Source organism: Gopherus flavomarginatus, chromosome 1 (genome assembly GCF_025201925.1).
Source record: "Gopherus flavomarginatus isolate rGopFla2 chromosome 1, rGopFla2.mat.asm, whole genome shotgun sequence".
Lineage (NCBI taxonomy): Eukaryota > Metazoa > Chordata > Testudines > Testudinidae > Gopherus > Gopherus flavomarginatus.
The window spans coordinates 292,641,705-292,660,184 of record NC_066617.1 but is presented as its reverse complement, the minus strand read 5'-3'; the positions used below and the strand labels follow the sequence as shown (position 1 = coordinate 292,660,184).

The window sequence follows — 18,480 nt, the reverse complement described above, 5'->3', positions numbered from 1 at the left end:
TTTAAAACTAAAGTGCACCTTTGCACATGTGCAGCTTGTATTCTTTTAGGATCCTTTATTAACATTCTTTCCCTTACATGCTGTTCAATGGCTGCCACAGCTGAGCTGTTCTGCACAGATTTTCTGCTCAGTATGGGGGGAGGGCGTGTTAATTACAAAGAAAGATGGAAACAGGCCAGACAGCCCCTCTGGTGAACTGTCTCATACATGCACAGCCTACTTCCTGCTGTTTTGCAGCTACAAAGATCACCTGTTGGCGCTGGCATTCACTCAAGCTGGGGCCTAGCGGAAATGACAGAATCAGCTAGAAATGAGAGCCAGCTCATATTCCAGCTACTCAAATAAGAGAATACAAAAACAGATGCTTGCAATGTGACCTAGCTGCTTCATATAGGAGCCAAGGGGGGGAAAATGTAGAAAACAATCATTTAAAAGAAAGCTCTGCTTATACTGGGTCTTTGACTGCTGATATTTTCTCTCCACACCCACAACAGAAAAACACTTCTCCACATTAATAGCTTTCCATGGGGAGAACTCACTCTCTCTTTCTGCCCCTGCTAGGGATGTTGGATGCTCCCTACCTGAAATAAAAGATTATAAACAAAGATCCATGTATTTTACTTAAATAATCAGCCAACTCCAACAGAGACCTCTCTGTACTGCCTGGTCACACATGATTATTTAAAGAAAGCCTACAAATTCAGGTCCTAGACTCCTCTGTCCCTCCCCATAAAAACAATATGCAAACCTACCTCTCACTGAAATTCATACCTCTGCAGGAAAAAGACTATGCACCATTTAAGTTTCATTTCATCCTTCTAGTCAGAAAGGCAGATTAACAGTAATTAAATAAAAAAGGTAATTGATATAGGCTGTCTTTTTAAATATAGGAATGTTGCCTTTTAAATGATAAAATACTTCTATGCAAGATTCTGGTCATATACTATACTTCCAGAAGATACAGACATCAAAAAAGGCATTGCAAGCTATTTACAGTATGTATTTACCCAAAGCAACAACATTCATGACATTCAAAATGTTTAGTGGTATATTTCTGACCCTGAGTTCAAACATGTTTTGACATCATAAATACACATTCTCTAGTATGGCTTAAATGTCTTTAAAAGAGTTCCAAAGAGGTTCTTTTTTTGCCCAGTAATTCTTTCGAAAAAAAAAAGGGTAAGTGAATATTAATTTTTGAAAAGGCGGGTTTTTCTTTTCCAATGGAATGAGCCCCAGAGCCTATTTCTTGCCGAGAAAACACTTAACGAATAATCAGTGCATATTCCAATTCCCCAATAAGCACCAATTCTTCAAACCCTCAGAGTATCAGGCAGCTCTTGTGACTTTGGCCTTTCAACTGTGACACTTCTTGCCTTACTCTCCTCTATTTTAACACATAGCTTCTCGCAGCTAGGCAGGTAACCAGAAACCAAACCCTGGCAGTGAGAGCAAGCATGGTCTAATTTGCACATTATGAATTATTCAGGAGTTCCTGATTCCTGCACCTGCACAGAGGCAGGAAACTTGCAAGGAATAAGCATTACTCTTCTCTTGGGTTTACACAAGCTCAATTACTGCTCAGCCACTTTGTTCTGTAACTAAGGGTTTTGAGTCTTGTATTAACCAATGAAAATGGAAAAAAAAATTCTCACAGGATCAAAAAACAGAGCAATCATTCAACCTCCTTTGAGGTAAACAAACTCTATCAGAACGTAGCATTCATCTTACACATGCTAATCCAGATCAGAGCACAGACACAAGAAACTGAAAATACACCATAAAGAATGTGTCTACCAGCTACTTTGTTTAGATATTTACTCAGCTGTACAAGACAGCACATTTATAATTTTCCTAGCTCAGAGCTGCAAGTATTTCACTTGGTAACTTGACCATTCAGATTTTTTCCCTTCAGAGTCTGCAGATATAGCTTGGATAAATTATCCACCTTGGCAGTCTGGCTAAGATCAGGGGTCCTATCACTTTAATGTTAGATATGTCCTCTCTTGAGAGAGTATATCCTGAATTTTCACGAGGATGGATTTAATGAGCAAATAGGTGTTTTCCTACTATAAGCTTTGTCAAAGAGTAAGTGACTGTGATGCTGGTAAACCAGGTGCCAGCTCTTGCCATGGCTGCAGGCATCAGCTGAGCACTGACAAATTCATAGCTGGAAACCAGCTCACCTGTATGTTAGTATTGCTCAAGATAGGTGTTAGACTTGTAAGGATGTGTTTAGACTGTATAAAATGCTTGTAAATTGTCGCATTCATTAATCTCACTTGTAATGTCTGTATCCCGTGCTATAAGGTAATATGTAAGTTTTGCTTTACAACTGTAAAAATCCCTATTCTGAACTTGAGAACCCAGGAAGGAGAAGTTCCCCTGCACATCAGGAAGGACTATCAAAACTAAATGGGCCATTGTGAAATATCACAATACAAACACTGGGTTAATGGCCCTTTTACATCTGTGCTATGTGCAAGAAAGCTTATCCTATCAGCTTGATTTCTGGAAATAAAGATAGCTGCCATGAAAATTTTTCATCTCTTTGCTGTTTGGACTCTCACAGGACTGGAGTTAGGAAACAAAAGCAGAGATCCCCAAGGTCAACCTGGGTGAGCCCTAAAAGACATTCAGTGCTGACAGATTACTGCATCTCTGTCACCTTTTGGAATCACAAACTAAACTATATATGGCGTCTGCTTTTAACCTGCAAATAATTCTCTAATTTCCTTTCCTAGTTAATAAATCCTTAGTTTACTATAGGACTGGCTGTAAGCATTGTCTTTGGTATGAGATCTGAGGTACAAATTGACCTGGGGTAAGTGACTGGTCTCTTGGGACTGGGAGGAACCTGAATCTTTTGTGATCTTTGGTGTAAGTGACAATTTATCACTTAGTCCATCTTGTCTAGGTGGCAAGATAGACTGGTGTGCCTAAGGGGGACTGTCTGTGACTCCATGGTAAGACTGCTATAGTGCTTCAGGAGTTCACATTTGTTTCTGGGTTGGTGAAATCTAATTATAGACCCTACCACCAGTTTGGGGTGTCTCTCCTGTTTTTGACAGTCTGCCCTGAGGTTGGCACTCATGGTTGTGAACCCCTCCAGGCAGAGTGACAGTGACATCTAACAATAAATCCAAATACGACCCAGAATCATTCTACTTTAGAAAGTAAATATAAACATATGCAGAGAGCTGACACAATCAAATTAGTATTATGAACATTTGAAGATAAATGTGAAATATTTTTTGAAGAAAGGATGTGAAACATACAGATGTAAAAGCATTAAGTTAATGCTAAGCAAAACTTCTATACTGCATCTCCTGTTCCTACTTCCACTGCGTATCTGTGGATTTTGTTCTTTAACGTACCATCACCAACAGAGTCCTCAGTTAAAAGATCTACTCATTAATCACAGGCAGCTAAGCATCCTGCTTTGATTGGTTCAGTAAAACAGATCTGCGGCAACTGATAATACAACCTTTTTAATCTTTTGTTTCAATGGAACAAGTCTAACACAAGCGTTAAGTATTCAGGAAGGTACAGTCAATCCTTTTCAAACCTTCACTCTTCTTCTTTCAGTGCCTAAATAAGTTAATTCAGACTTCTTTCAATGCAGAATGTGTGATTGGTCCTACATTGCCACTATCTCATTCCTAGCCAATAACAGGTTCTCTTTTTAAAATTATTTTAATCAGGCATGTAAACATGTTGTATTCTTTGATGCTCTTTCATTCAGCATCATTAATCCCCAGCATGAAATCAATAGACTTAAAACATTTAATCATGTAAAAATGCAGCCTACAAATCCACAAATGACTTTCGTTCATCACGTGCATGGACAAATACCCTACGAGTTAGAGACTATGCCTTCTCCTGCTGCCTTGGGGATCAGGCTAGTCTCTCATAAAAATAAATAGATTCTCTCTCTCTAGATATCTGCCAATAAGAAAAAATAGCCATTAATGAGGGGAGAAAGTGATTGTTTGCTAAGTCACCATTTCCCCTGTCCCGCGGTCACATTGGTCTGATGAGATGGTCCCCTACTTACACTAATGTAGAGATTTTTTTAAACTTTGTTTTGTTGTAGTAACTAGCTCACAGTGTGTGCTGCATGTGCATTAAAGGAAAATATCTTCCTCCCTACAGTGATTTAACCCTTAGCAGATCACTAATTATACACATAAAAACAACACATATGGACAAGACCAACTATTTTTGCTTTGTTTTACTAAAAGAGAATTTGCCCCCAGGTCATTCCCTCTAACATGTGAAGTCCAGGGGCAAAGGAGAGTTTTGCTGGGAAAATTTTGACAACATCTCACTGTGTACTGCAACACAAAGAAGCCTTTAGAGCAGGGTTTCTCAAACAGGGGTCGCTGCTTGTGTAGGGAAAGCCCCTGGTGGGCCGGGCAGGTGTGTTTACCTGCTCTGTCCGCAGGTCCGGCCAATCGTGGCTCCCATTGGCTGCGGATTGCTGCTCCAGGCCAATGGGAGCTGCTGGAAGCTGGCAGCGATCCGCGGCCAGTGGGAGCCATGATCGGCCGGACCTGCGGAAAGGGCAGGTAAACACACCGGCCCAGCCCACCAGAGACCTTCCCTACACAAGCGGTGACCCTGTTTGAGAAACCCTGCTTTAGAGGGTTTCCTATGTGTAAGATCCTCCAAACCCATCAGGATACAGAGAGCAACTAAAATCTCACCAACAAGTCAGAAACCTATGGCTGGAGCATAAACATGAAGAGCCATTCATTCCTATAGTGGGGGATTAAAAGGGATGGAAGAAGTAATAAGGAAAGAAGGATAAAAGTAAGAGCAGTTGAATTTGGTCATATTAATCACAATGAAAAGATTAACATGTGAATAATGTTTTTTAAAAAGTGCAGTATGAGACAGGCAACAATATGAATATCCCATGTCTCCAGTGTAGTAAAACCCATTCTCCTACTGTAAGTGACTGACGGAATGAAAACTTTATAACAAGTTAATTTGGGCATAAGTTTTCGTGGGCTAAAACCCTCTACATCAGATGCATGGAGCGGAAAATACAGTAGGAAGATACATATAGCAGTTCATGAAAAGATGGGAGTTGGCTTACCTAGTGGGGGGTCGAGACAAATCAATTACAGTGGGCTATTATCAACAGAATGAAAAATCACTTTTGTAGTGGTAATCAGGGTGGCTCATTTCAAATGGCTAACAAGAAGGTGAGAGTAACAGTAGGGGCAAATTAGCATGGGGCAATTGTTTTTTTTTAGTTCTTGTAGTGACTCATCCACTCCCAGTCTTTATTCAGGCCTAATGTGACGGTGTCCACTTTGGAAATTAATTCCAGTTCTGCAGTTTCTCACTGGAGTTTGTTTTTGAAATTTTTTGTTGAAGGAATGGCACTTTTAAATCTGTTATTGAGTGTCCAGGGAGGATGAAGTGTTCTCCGACTAGTTTTTAAATGTTATAATTCTTGACATCTGATTTGTGTCCATTTATTCTTTTGCGTACAGGCTGTCTGGTTTGGCCAATGTACATGGCAGAGGGGCATTGCTGGCCCATGATGGCATATATCACATTGGTAGATGGCAGGCTGCATGAGCGCTTTTTAAAGACACCATAATAGAGGCCCAAGTTCAATGTATACCAGAAATTAAGAAACACAGTAAAAGAACTAAAAAAGAGCCACCGTGGCTTAACAACCATGTAAAAGAAGCAGTGAGAGATAAAAAGACTTCCTTTAAAATGTGGAAGTCAAATCCTAGTGAGGCAAATAGAAAGGAGCATAAACACTACCAAATTAAGTGCAAGAGTGTAATAAGAAAAGCCAAAGAGGAGTTTGAAGAACGGCTAGCCAAAAACTCCAAAGGTAATAACAAAATGTTTTTTAAGTACATTAGAAGCAGGAAGCCTGCTAAACAACCAGTGGGACCCCTGAACGATCGAGATACAAAAGGAGTGCTTAAAGACAATATAGTCATTGCGGAGAAACTAAATGGATTCTTTGCTTCCGTCTTCACGGCTGAGGATGTTAGGGAGATTCCCAAACCTGAGCTGGCTTTTGTAGGTGACAAATCTGAGGAACTGTCACAGATTGAAGTGTCACTAGAGGAGGTTTTGGAATTAATTGATAAACTCAACATTAACAAGTCACCGGGACCAGATGGCATTCATCAAAGAGTTCTGAAAGAACTCAAATGTGACATTGCGGAACTATTAACTAAGTTTTGTAACCTGTCCTTTAAATCGGCTTCGGTACCCAGTGACTGGAAGTTAGCTAATGTAACATCAATATTTAAAAAGGCTCTAGAGGCGATCCCGGCAATTACAGACTGGTAAGTCTAACGTCAGTACTGGGCAAATTAGTCGAAACAATAGTTAAGAATAAAATTGTCAGACATCATAGAAAAACAAACTGTTGAGCAATAGTCAACATGATTTCTGTAAAGGGAAATCGTGTCCTACTAATCTATTAGAGTTCTTTGAAGAGGTCAACAAACATGTGGACAAGGGGGAGCCAGTGGACATAGTGTACTTAGATTTCCAGAAAGCCTTTGACAAGGTCCCTCACCAAAGGCTGTTACATAAATTAAGCTGTCATGGGAAAAAAGGGAAGGTCCTTTCATGGACTGAGAACTGGTTAAAAGACAGGGAACAAAGGGTAGGAATTAATGGTAAATTCTCAGAATGGAGAAGGGTAACAGTGGTGTTCCCCAAGGGTCAGTCCTAGAACCAATCCTACTCAATTTATTCATAAATTATCTGGAGAAAGGGGTAAACAGTGAAGTGGCAAAGTTTGCAGGCGATACTAAACTGCTCAAGATAGTTAAGACCAAAGCAGACTGTGAAGAACTTCAAAAAGATCTCACAAAACTAAGTGATTGGGCAACAAAATAGCAAATGAAATTTAATGTGGGTAAAAGCAAAGTAATGCATATTGGAAAAAATAACCCCAACTATACATACAATATGATGGGGGCTAATATAGCTACAACAAGTCAGGAAAAAGATCTTGGAGTCATTGTGAATAGTTCTCTGAAGATGTCCACGCAGTGTGCAGAGGCAGTCAAAAAAGCAAACAGGATGTTAGGAATCATTAAAAAGGAGATAGAGAATAAGACTGAGAATATCTTATTGCCCTTATATAAATCCATGGTATGCCCACATCTCGAATACTGTGTACAGATGTGGTCTCCTCACCTCAAAAAAGATATACTGGCACTAGAAAAGGTTCAGAAAAGGGCAACTAAAATGATTAGGGGTTTGGAGAGGGTCCCATATGACGAAAGATTAAAGAGGTTAGGACTCTTCAACTTGGAAAAGAGGAGACTAAGGGGGGATATGATATATAAAATCATGAGTGATGTGGAGAAAGTGGATAAGGAACAGTTATTTACTTATTCCCATAATACAAGAACTAGGGGTCACCAAATGAAATTAATATGCAGCAGGTTCAAAAGAAACAAAAGGAAGTTCTACTTCACACAGCCCATAGTCAACTTGTGGAACTCCTTACCTGAGGAGGTTGTGAAGGCTAGGACTTTAACAGCATTTAAAAGAGAATTGGATAAATTCATGGCAGTTAAGTCCATAAATGGCTATTAGCCAGGACGGGTAAGGAATGGTGTTCCTCGCCTCTGTTTGTCAGAGGATGGAGATGGATGGCAGGAGAGAGATCACTTGATCATTGCCTGTTAGGTTCACTCCCTCTGGGGCACCTGGTATTGGCCACTGTCGGTAGACAGATACTGGGCTAGATGGACTTTTTGTCTGACCCGGTTTGGCCGTTCTTATGTTCTTATGCAGGTGAACAAGCTCCTGATGGTGTGGTTGATGTGATTAGGTCCTATGATGGTGTCCCTTGAATGGATATGTGGACAGAGTTGGCAATGGGGTTTTTTGCAGGGATAGGTTCCTGAGTTAGTGTTTTTGTTGTGTGGTGTGTTATTGCTGGTGAGTATTTGCTTCAGGTTGGGGGGCTGTCTGTAAGCGGGGACTGGCCTGTCTCTCAAGGTTTGTGAAAGTGAGGCATTGACCTTCAGAATAAGTTGTAGATTCTTGATGATGTGCTGGAGAGATTTTAGTGGGATGAAGGTGACAGCTAGTGGCATTCTGTTACTTTCTTTGTTGGGCCTGTCCTATAGCAAGTGACTTCAGGGTACCCTTCTGGCTCTGTTGATCTGTTTCTTCACTTCAGTAGGTGGGTATTGTAGTTTTAAGAATGCTTGATAGAGATCCTGTAGGTATTTGTCTGTCTGAGGGATTGGAGCAAATGCGGTTGTATCTCAGAGCTTTGCTGTAGACAATGGATTGCGTGATGTGGTCTGGATGAAAGCTGAAGGCATGTAGGTAAGTATAGCAATCAGTGGTTTCTGGTATAGGGTGGTGTTTATGTGACCATTGCTTATTTGCACTGTAGTGTCCAGGAAGTGGATCTCTTGTCTGGACTGGTCCAGGCTGAGGTTGATGGTGAGGTGGAAATTGTTGAAATCATGGTGGAATTCCTCAAGGGCTTCTTTCCCATGGGTCCAGATGATGAAGCTGTCATCAATGGAGCACAAGCAGAGTAGGGGCATTAGGGGACAAGTGCTGAGGAAGCGTTGCTCTAAGTCAGCCATAAACATGTTGGCATACCGTGGGGCCATGTGGCTACCCATAGCAGTGCCCCTGACATGAATGTATACATTGTCCCTCAATGTGAAGTAGTTGTGGGTGAGGACAAAGTCACAAAGTTCAGTCACAAGGATTGCCGTGACATTATCAGGGATACTGTTCCTTACAGCTTGATAATAGCCCGCTTTAATTGATTTGTCTCGACCCCAGGCAACTCCATCTTTTCATGTGCTGCTATATATATCTTCCTACTGTATTTTCCACTCCATGCATCTGATGAAGTGGGTTTCAGCCCATGAAAGCTTATGCCCAAATAAATGTGTTAGTCTATAAAGTGACACAAGTACTCCTCGTTGTTTTTGCTGATACAGACTAACACTGCTACCACTCTGAAACTTATAACAAGTATGACTAATCTGTACTTTACGGTAGATATTTTGAGCCTTAGTGAGCATTCCTGATTGGTTCTTTTGCAGCTATTTCCACCGACAATAAGGTTTATGTGCTGAGTAACATGGAGGGAAAGGCATAGTTTAGGGAATTACTTCAAATGCCTTGACTGTCCCTAGCTGCATTAGTTTTTCATTGCCTCATTTATGCTAAAAAATTAGATAAGTCTAAACTATGTAAAAAGGGCATTCAAAATTGGACAAAAAGAAGATCAAGCATTTTCTTGTGTAGGCACTTCTAATTATTATCAGTAGCACCCTGTATTGTTGTTTACTAACATTAGAAGGAACTATTTTTAAAAACTTTTAAAAAGCACATGGTCCAGGCTAACTAAAAAACTTTTCTACTTGACAGAGGCTGGAGCTGACTCTTGATTCAAAATGACAATTCAGATCCAGACTTAGGGTCAGGTTTTCAAAAAAGGGTGCTCTGAAGCTGAACCACAGGAGCAATCTGAGTCCTTGCACTTCTAACTAACTAACAACATGAGTTAAGAGTGCAACAATATACCTCAAAATCCTGAATTTAATTAAAATATGCTAACTGATCACAACCACTGCTTTCAGCTAGCCCTGTAAATAGCTGAAACAAAAAAGAAAAGTGCAAGTTTTTGTCTTTGAATACTCTATGAGTCAAAGCAAATCAAGGTGAAAATAGCGTCCAGCAGGATAATTCAGACCAAGAAAAACATCGAGCTCCACAGCACTTTGACCCTAGCTTGGCCCCAGAGACAGCTCTACAGCTGCCAGATAGAGACCCTTCCAAGACGCTAGCAGAGGTGCAAGCCAAAAAGCAAGCAACAAACCTACATGCCAGTACAGGAAAGCTATATTCCAGCATTTGGCATCTGGGTCCTGCAGCTGCCAAACCCTTCCCATCTGACCAAAGCTGTACAGTGTGCTCCTAATAGAAAAGCGAGAGTGAATTGTGCAGGAGCAAAAGAAGTACTATCTGTAGGACACAGAAGATGAAGGAGCATCCTGTACCTACCAACCTCTGAAGTATACAAATAATGCTGCTGTATCGCCAATATAATAACCTGGACTGAGAGACATATTTTCAAGGATCCAACAGGAACTGATAAATATTTTGCTGGAAAAGAAGCAAAAGCAACACGTAGGACCTGTGGATATTCACGTCAATGGGAATTTTGTCACTGACTTCCCTAGGTACAGAATTTTTGTTACTAAATCTGAATAAATCTATCTTTTACACTGAAAGGCCTAATAAATTTGCCTGTGTTTGACTGCATAACCAGGGGATTGATTTGGGCAGTACGTATGGCCTTCAGTAGATCTTCTGACCATGATAAGCCAGAAAAGTTTCAAGGGGTACACAGAAAATGCTTCTCCTGTGCTCCCTGAGCTATTCTGCATGCCTCTCCCTACACATAGCTCTTCTGCAAAGCCACTAGAGCATTGTAACCATCCCACCTGTGCTCCTCAGAGGAATGAACCCACAATTTTCAAAATTACAAAGACATACAGTACACACAAGGGAAAAATCCTGACCCCATTGAAATCAGTGGTAAAGATTCTCTTGGCTTGTATGAGGCCAGAATTTTACTGGAAATATTTGGAAATCAGATTCTCTTTCATTTAGTTGTCAGGAGTTTAGTTCAGGGTTATGGGCTTCCTCAGTGACAACTGACGATGGTACCACTAACTCTTAAAGGAATATAAGGAATGCATCTCCCAGCACAATTGAAAAATAAACAATAAAGTGATTTTCAGTATTTAAAAGACAATGCCTCAGATATCAGAATACAAAACCTGAGCATCACAGAAAAGAAAGGCTCCAAATTTTTAAATGATGGTTATGTTGTTTGAAAAAGAAATTAGATGAGATTTAAAAAAATGCCTAAGAGTAAGTACTTAGCGGTCACTGAAATTGAATGGGCATGTAGAGCTCTTGGGCACTTTTGAAAAAGCTCATCCATTGCCCCTAATTTATATCTGTGCAACCCCACTATCTCATTGGGCTTTAATGACTTAAATGAAAGTGCAGAATGAAATGACAGTCGGGAAGTAGAAAATAACTGTGGAATGATTGCCTATAAGAAAACAAGGGAGTACTTTTTAAAAGCCACATTAGACAGAAGCCATATTAAGCTCCATCTTAAAAGTTAATGCTGGGAAACCCTAGAGTGATAGGTCATGATTTCTGTCTTAATTTACGCTTCTGTAAAATAATAATAATAATACAAATTACTTAAAAGGAGATGTTTGTTATCTTACTTTACAGCTGTACAAAATTTTGTAAGCCCAAAAGTTAATAGTAAGAGCAAGAATGTACTTTTATAATAAAAATAATGAATATATTACAGTTTTAAATGACATGATGCAAACATACCAATTTCCCAGAAATTTCAGGAAAAAAGCACAAGCTCAGTGACATGAAATTGTCCAAAACAAAACAGAGAAACTTCTTGAATGAAATTCCATGAAAATAAATTATTTATCCACATATTTGCATTTAATTTATAATAAAATTCATCGTTTCTGAAGACTGTTGGTATCCTGTTATTTTCCCTAACTGCACTAATCCATAACTCCAGTAAGCAAATTAAACCAACTGTGATGAGTTTTCCTTGCAGTATGATGAAGATTTAAGTGGAGTAAACCATTTCATATGATATATTGAGATTATCCCATTAGCCCAAATTGTACCCTCAGTTATATCTGTGCAACTACACTGATGGCTCCCCATTGCTTAAGTGAGGTTTCATAGAGGTAACAGAGGGGCACAATTCAGCACGTTATGTTTAAAATATTCAGAAGAGCCTATAAATCATTTCCTAAGTTTTCTACTTGTTAGGTTTTATTTGACTCACTAAAATATTGAACTTTATTCTCATCTGACACTAGTGTAAATCAGTAGTAACTCCACTGAGTCAATAGAGTTACAATGGAGAACAACTGGTGCCAGAATAGAATGAGGCGCATTAAGTCTACAGGTGGGCTATCCATGCACTCTAAGGAATCTTACTAAGGTTAACTTGTATGCATTATTTAAGACATAAAGCTAGTATTCATAAGCTGGATATATCATATTCATAATGAGTGTAGATGTTTGAAATTCCCTAACTTTCCTGACTCAAGGATCACATAGTAACACAAAATCTGCATAGATCACCCCCAAAGAAAAGAAAATGAAAAATAGAAGATGTGCTGCTGAGAAAAAATAAGTGTGGGAGCTACGTTTGAAGTGCTGTGGATACCTCTGTTTCATGGTCAGCTGTTCAAACATATCTTATTCTGACACTATGTGAAAGTTATGTAGGACATTTTAGTCTTATGAAAATCCTGGAAAAATGAAAATGCTATTAAGAAGTGTCATAATTTAAAAATCAACGCCCTTCTTTTAGGAGAGTGCAGTCCCCACCGGGGATCAAAAGGAGCTTGTACCCGAAATGGTAACAGAAATGTTCAAATATACATTCCTTTAGAAATGCAACATTTTAGGACAGTAATGGGCTTTCTCTTCAACAAGGAACAATTTCCAAAATTGAGGTTGCTCTTTCGACTGGCTCAAAGAAAGGTATTAGGGTTGAGGTTTTCATATGAGAGAAAATATGTTAGCCATCACTGATAAGGTTCAAATACTCACTTAAAATCAATGAGTTTGTATAATTTTTTTGTTCCCAAGAAAATTTTAGTGCCTTGAGCTGGCCCGAGAAGGCTATTTACTACTGCCATTTTGTAAATGTTCAAGAAATTTGAGTTTGAGGTTTCTGTAATATAAATTTATTTAACTGTATATTAATGTTATTAATGGACTAGGGGAATCCTTTATCTATTTGACTGTTAATTTATGAATGACAAAATATAATTTTTTCCAAATGTTCTCCCTCTCTTAATTTACTTATGAAGCTGAGGTCTAATTACACATTTGAGGAATGAGATTTTTCTCTAACACATTTGTTTACACTAAACATGTACTGCTATCATCTAAAATAATCTAAGACATTTCATTGTATATGTTTTAAAATTTGATAAAACAAAGACACAAACAGTTAATCCCAATGAACATATTACACACAAGATCAATGTCATATGCATATTAGACTGTACATACGTAAGTAAGTTTGTGCAAGCTAGACATTTCCTGGAGCTCCCAATGACTTCACAATTTTTGCTAGAATATCCCACATTTTACTTCAGTGTGAATATCTAGGAGCTCAGCACTTGAAAAAGCAGGGTATTAATGTAGAGGCCAATACATGGAATTAGGAACCGAACTTTAAACACACATTTTAGCCTCATTTCGCAGCCCTCCTCATAAAAAAAGGTATGTCGGTGAATAACTTTCTCCTTTGTGACAGTTCTATCAGACTATAACCTTGTGAGCCTTGGGATCACTGGCAGTGATTAAAACCTATATTGACAAATTTCAACTGTGGAACCTTGTGTAAAATGATGCTACTTAATTTCAACAGTTTACTTTGGCTGTACTCTGTATCTTATCAAGCATCTGAAGAGCCATGATTGTTTGTTCTATTTTCATATTTTATTTACCAGGAGTTGCAAATACTCTAACTTAACCCTTTCCCAACCCCAAACCCGTGTATCTACTGACTTGGCACAGCCCCGCATGCTGTCTCTTACAGGAGCCAGCCAAAGACAGAGGGAAAGAAAGCTTAAAATGAACTGCCACTAAACTTTGTCAAACACACAGAACATTATATAATACACAATAAAATACTTCATACCTGGAGTTGAAAAAACGAAAAGTGTTAACAGCTGACCTGGCACAGCCCCACATGCTCTCTCTGGAAATTGAACACAGACAATTAGGAATTTTAAGACACCCCAAACATTTCATGGGGCCTAGACAAGCTGGAGGAATATTTACTGCAAAAGCAGATGGCCCAGAAATGGAAGGAGATTATAATTTTTCCCAAAACTGACTTAATACTTCTTCTAAGAAGTCAAAGGGGAGTTTTGTCATTGACTTAAATGGGAGCAGAGGCCAGCCTTAAGGTCCCAAACCTCAACAACTGATAATTCTTGTTCACTTTGAGTATTTTGTCATTAAACAAGCTGTCATCCCCAAAAGAATACAATGTTAATAGGAATTTACATGAGGCAACCAGTGCAAAATAAGGGAGGGAGAGAAACTGAAAGTGAATTTCCACTCCCAGAATTCTTGCTGCTTAAATAATATAGTTACTAACATTCCAAAAAGAAAAATCTAGCTGTTAACCCTTTTTAATAAAACTCTAACTCCAGGGACAATGCAAAATTTCCTACATTATTATTTGGAATATTTAGCACTACTTATATGCTATCTAATAACTATATAAATTCTTATGCTGTAATTTGGAATACAAGGAATATTCCTTTACACTAATGAATTCTGATCTATTACATGTGTTTGAAAAAGGAGCACTATACAGTTGGCTTTCTGAAACAGTTTCACCACATTAAAAAAAGAATCTAAGGAAAGCAAAGTCCATGAATAACTCTCTTCAGTCTTGCTACCTGTGGTTCAGAGTCAGACCTCAAATGTTCCATGAAACTTGTCTGAGACCAACACCAAAGGAACTAGTAAAAATTAAGAAAAAAACTCTTATTTCTCTAGCACACTAATAATTGAATAAAATTGCATTGGAAGCCTTAGAATGGGCCAGGCTCCTTTATACAGATGTCATTGATAATGTTAATATGTCCAGTGGGAGGTTTTCAAAAGACAGAGACACTCCCATTGATTGTCATCATTTTCATCCCCTTGATGTTCATTTAGGCCAGGGATCAGCAATCTTTGGCATGTGGCCCGTCAGAGAAATCTGCTGACAGCCGGGATGGTTTGTTTACCTGCAGCATTGCAGGTTTGGCCGATCGCGTCTCCCACTTGCCGTGGTTCCCTTGACCTGCACCGCTTCCTGCAGTCCCCATTGGCTTGGAACGGTGAACCACGGCCAGTGAGAGCTGCGATAAGCTAAACCTGCAGATGCTGCAGGTAAACAAACTGTCCCAGCTCACCAGCGGATTTCCTTGACGGGCCACGTGCCAAAGGTTGCCGATCCTTGATTTAGACCTTCAAAAATCTCTCTTATTTCACACCTTAATATTTCCAAAATTGGAAAAAAACCCAAAAACAAAATATATAAACCTCAAACATTTTTTTCTGAGATATTGCAACACTCCTTTAGATTATTCTTACTTTGTTTAGCACAAGCACATAACAAATATTATTTATCTTTTATACTGCATGTTTCTTTGGTTTTGCCTTAATCAAGTAATGAAGATCAGGGCCAGTGCAACCATTTAGAAAAACTAGGCGGCCGCCTAGGGCGCCTAGTGGTTGTGGGCGCCTAAAAGGAGGTGGAGGTGAGCTGGGTGGGGGGGCGCGCGAAGAGGGTTGCCCGCAATAACGAAGGGGGGGCGCACAGGGGAATCACTCCCCGCCCCAGCTTACCTCCACTCTGCCTCCTCTGCTGAGCACACAGCCCAGCTCTAAGACTCCTCCAATCAGCGCCACAAGCCTGGACGGGGAGGAGAATTAGAGCAGCGCCGGCGTGCTCAGTGGAGGAGGTGGAGCCAAGGTGAGCTGGGGCAGCTACTCAGGCAGAGTTAGCTTCCGCGGGAAGGGGGGAAGTCTCCCCAGGCAAGGTTAGCTGCTGGGGGAAGGGGGGAAGTCTCCCCAGGCAGGGTTAGCTGCCGGGGGGGGGAGGAAAGGGGGGAAGTCTCCCCAGGCAGGGTTAGCTGCCGGGGGGAGGGAAGGGGGGAAAACTCCCCAGGCAGGGTTAGCTGCCGGGGGGGTGGGTGGGGGAGGAGTCTCCCCAGGCAGGGTTAGTTGCCATGTGGGGATGGGGGGGAGAAGGTTTAGCTGTCACGGTGGGGGGGTAGCTGCTGCGTGGGGGGGCTCCCCAGGTGGGGGGCTGAGTTAGCTGCCGTGGGGGGGCGGAGTTAGCTGGGGAGGGGTGCAAGGTGGAAGTTTTGCCTAGGGTGCGAAACTTCCTTGCACCAGCCCTGATGAAGATTTAATAACAGGAAAAAATCTGCTAGAGTGATGAGACAGAAAAGAACATAATGAATTTTAAGCACAAGTAAAAGTAATTAGTTCCAATGTGCCTGCCATGTTGGCTTTATCTTAAAGACATCTACCTATTTTCTACCATAAATCCTTTTCTACAATCCTTCTCTTCTATAGTAAACATCTCCTGATCTTATTAGTTGCTTATCAGGTACAGAGTAATGCATGATTTCTCTCAGAGTTGAACCAGCATGTAATCAAAAGGCATTGGGACAAATTCTCCTCTCAGAGGTACTCAAGTGGCTTTCATTTGAAATCCATGGAAGCTGCAAGCAAGCCTCCTACAGCAGAAACTGGATTCTAGTTTGCACTGGAAAAATGAAACCTGGAAGTCATAATACAGAATGACACTCTCAAGCTGCACTGACCTTCCCATCTTACACTTCACCCTGTATCACCACTTCGGCCCAGATAGCAGAAAAATAACTACTCGTTAAAGGTAATACGACCAGGCAGGCAAAAACCAGGTTGGTGAGAAAGGAAAATATTTGTCATATTGAATTTTACACAAACACAAAAGGCAGTTTTTGCATGCAGCTAAAAACTACTGTTTTCTCTCTCAAAAAATGTGTTTCTGCTGTGAAAATGGTAAATTTCCACTTATGACTAATTCATTTAAAACAAAAAAAACCCCCACAATTCCAGACAACACTGTGAAATTTGCCATTTTTATTGGCAAATGCTATCATTCTCTGACAGAAATGACAGCATTTTGCCATGAGTTTAAATCTTAGAAATATGAGTATCTACATATGAATATTCACTAAGTGGTACTTTTACTCTGCACCACCAATTTAAATCAAGGCAGCAGGTACTGAGATACCACCTCCAGCTGCAGAGAATGGAAACTCCACAAAGAACCAGCTAACAATGTTCTAGTCACTCAGCTCAAATATTTGGCTAAAAATTCTACCACTGTCTTTAATCAAAATAGAGGGATAAGATATTTACTTGTTGTGTAACAGCCACAGAATTACCACTGCGGTGATGGGGTATTTAAATAGCTCAACAGTTTGACCAGTGTTGACAAAATTCATATGTAAACTGAACTTTCCTTGCCTTTAGCCTTTTTTTGTTCTTGCTGAAGCTAAACATGTGATAGCACTTCAGTTCAAAGAATCCACCTGCTGGAAGCATAACACAATAGTGGATTTACCCACAAGTACTATTCATTTTACAAAATGTTTCACAAATTACAAAAGAGCTGAGATCACATTTCTAAGACAATATGGTTTGACTCCTATGTTTATATCCATGCTCTGAGGTCCAAATTGTGGTCTTAAACTGTAGTATACCAAGTATGACGTTGGCATACAAAGACAGTGATATCTCTCAGCCACACAATACGTTGGTGTGCTTATTCTGTATGGAAATTGCATATACATAGCACTTTATAAGCAACGTTACTAAGATTAATACATACTGTGATATGGGGAATACTACATTTTATTTTGAATAGTAAAGGCTTAGAAAGCCAATGAATATATGTTGTAAACCAGGTAGCAACTGCAGGATATGAAAACTGCTTGGTAAAGAAGGCAGTCTCTGTCTCAATGAAGTGAACAATTGAGAACAGATAAGTTATTTGACAATATCCTGTTTATTTTTCTGATGCTGGAATGTTCATGAGGAGATTGTGATTTTCTTGAATTTATTCATTATTCTAATTTTCTCTACGACTTTGATAAAAAGTTTAACACTATAGATTGATCAGCTACAGTTCGGATTCAGTGGTGAGTCTGCACCCAACCCTGACACAGCACAAGGTCTGGGACTGCCTCAGAAACACCCTGGGGCCCTGCCCCTCTACGCCAGGTGTGGGCAGGTAGGCTCAACCAGGCAGGATACAGGTGTGGAGGGGCTTAGTGTGGGGGGATCCAGGTGGGGGTGAGAGGATTCTCTGTGGGACAAACTGGGTGCAGGCAGCTCAGTCAGGGGTCTAGGTGTGGGGGGATCTGGATGCACAGAGGCTTGTTGGGGTGTTCCAAGTGCAGGGGCAATGGGACTCTGCAGGGGCTTCCACATGAAAGTGGTTGGGGTTCAGTGGAGGAGGCTGGGTGTGGGGGTCTCAGTACTAGGGGAGTGGATCTAGGTGCAGCTAGTTGGGGGTGAGTGGCAGGGGGACTGGATGTTGGGGGCTTCAATGCAGAGAGGTCAGTGGGGGTGGTCTGGGTGCAGGGGTGACATTCATGAGGCAGGGGATATGGGTGCAGAGGGACTTAAGATGCAAAAGTTGAGGTCTAGTGGGGTGGGGTTTAGGTATGGAGGGCTAAGGGGGTGTCTGGGTAGGGCACGTCCAGATGCCTGAGCAGCTCCCCCTACAGCTGAGGTGTGATGGGGACAGGACACTGAGATTCCTGCAGCTGGGGGAGGGTCTGACATAGC

The 18,480-nt window shown here is 40.5% G+C and overlaps 1 protein-coding gene across 4 annotated transcripts in view; it reads right to left on the bottom strand.

The window, feature by feature from the left end:
• KLF12 (KLF transcription factor 12) overlaps window positions 1-18,480 on the bottom strand; it is a 367,145-nt gene that overhangs the window by 74,604 nt on the left and 274,061 nt on the right. For 3 of the 4 annotated variants that reach the window (XM_050950134.1, XM_050950124.1, XM_050950116.1), the window contains exon 6: window positions 13,769-13,828. The exons of the other annotated variant lie outside the window; for it this stretch is intronic. In XM_050950134.1, coding sequence (XP_050806091.1) covers window positions 13,769-13,828 — 60 coding nt within the window. The remainder of the gene's footprint in view (window positions 1-13,768; window positions 13,829-18,480) is intronic. 4 annotated transcript variants of the gene reach the window in all.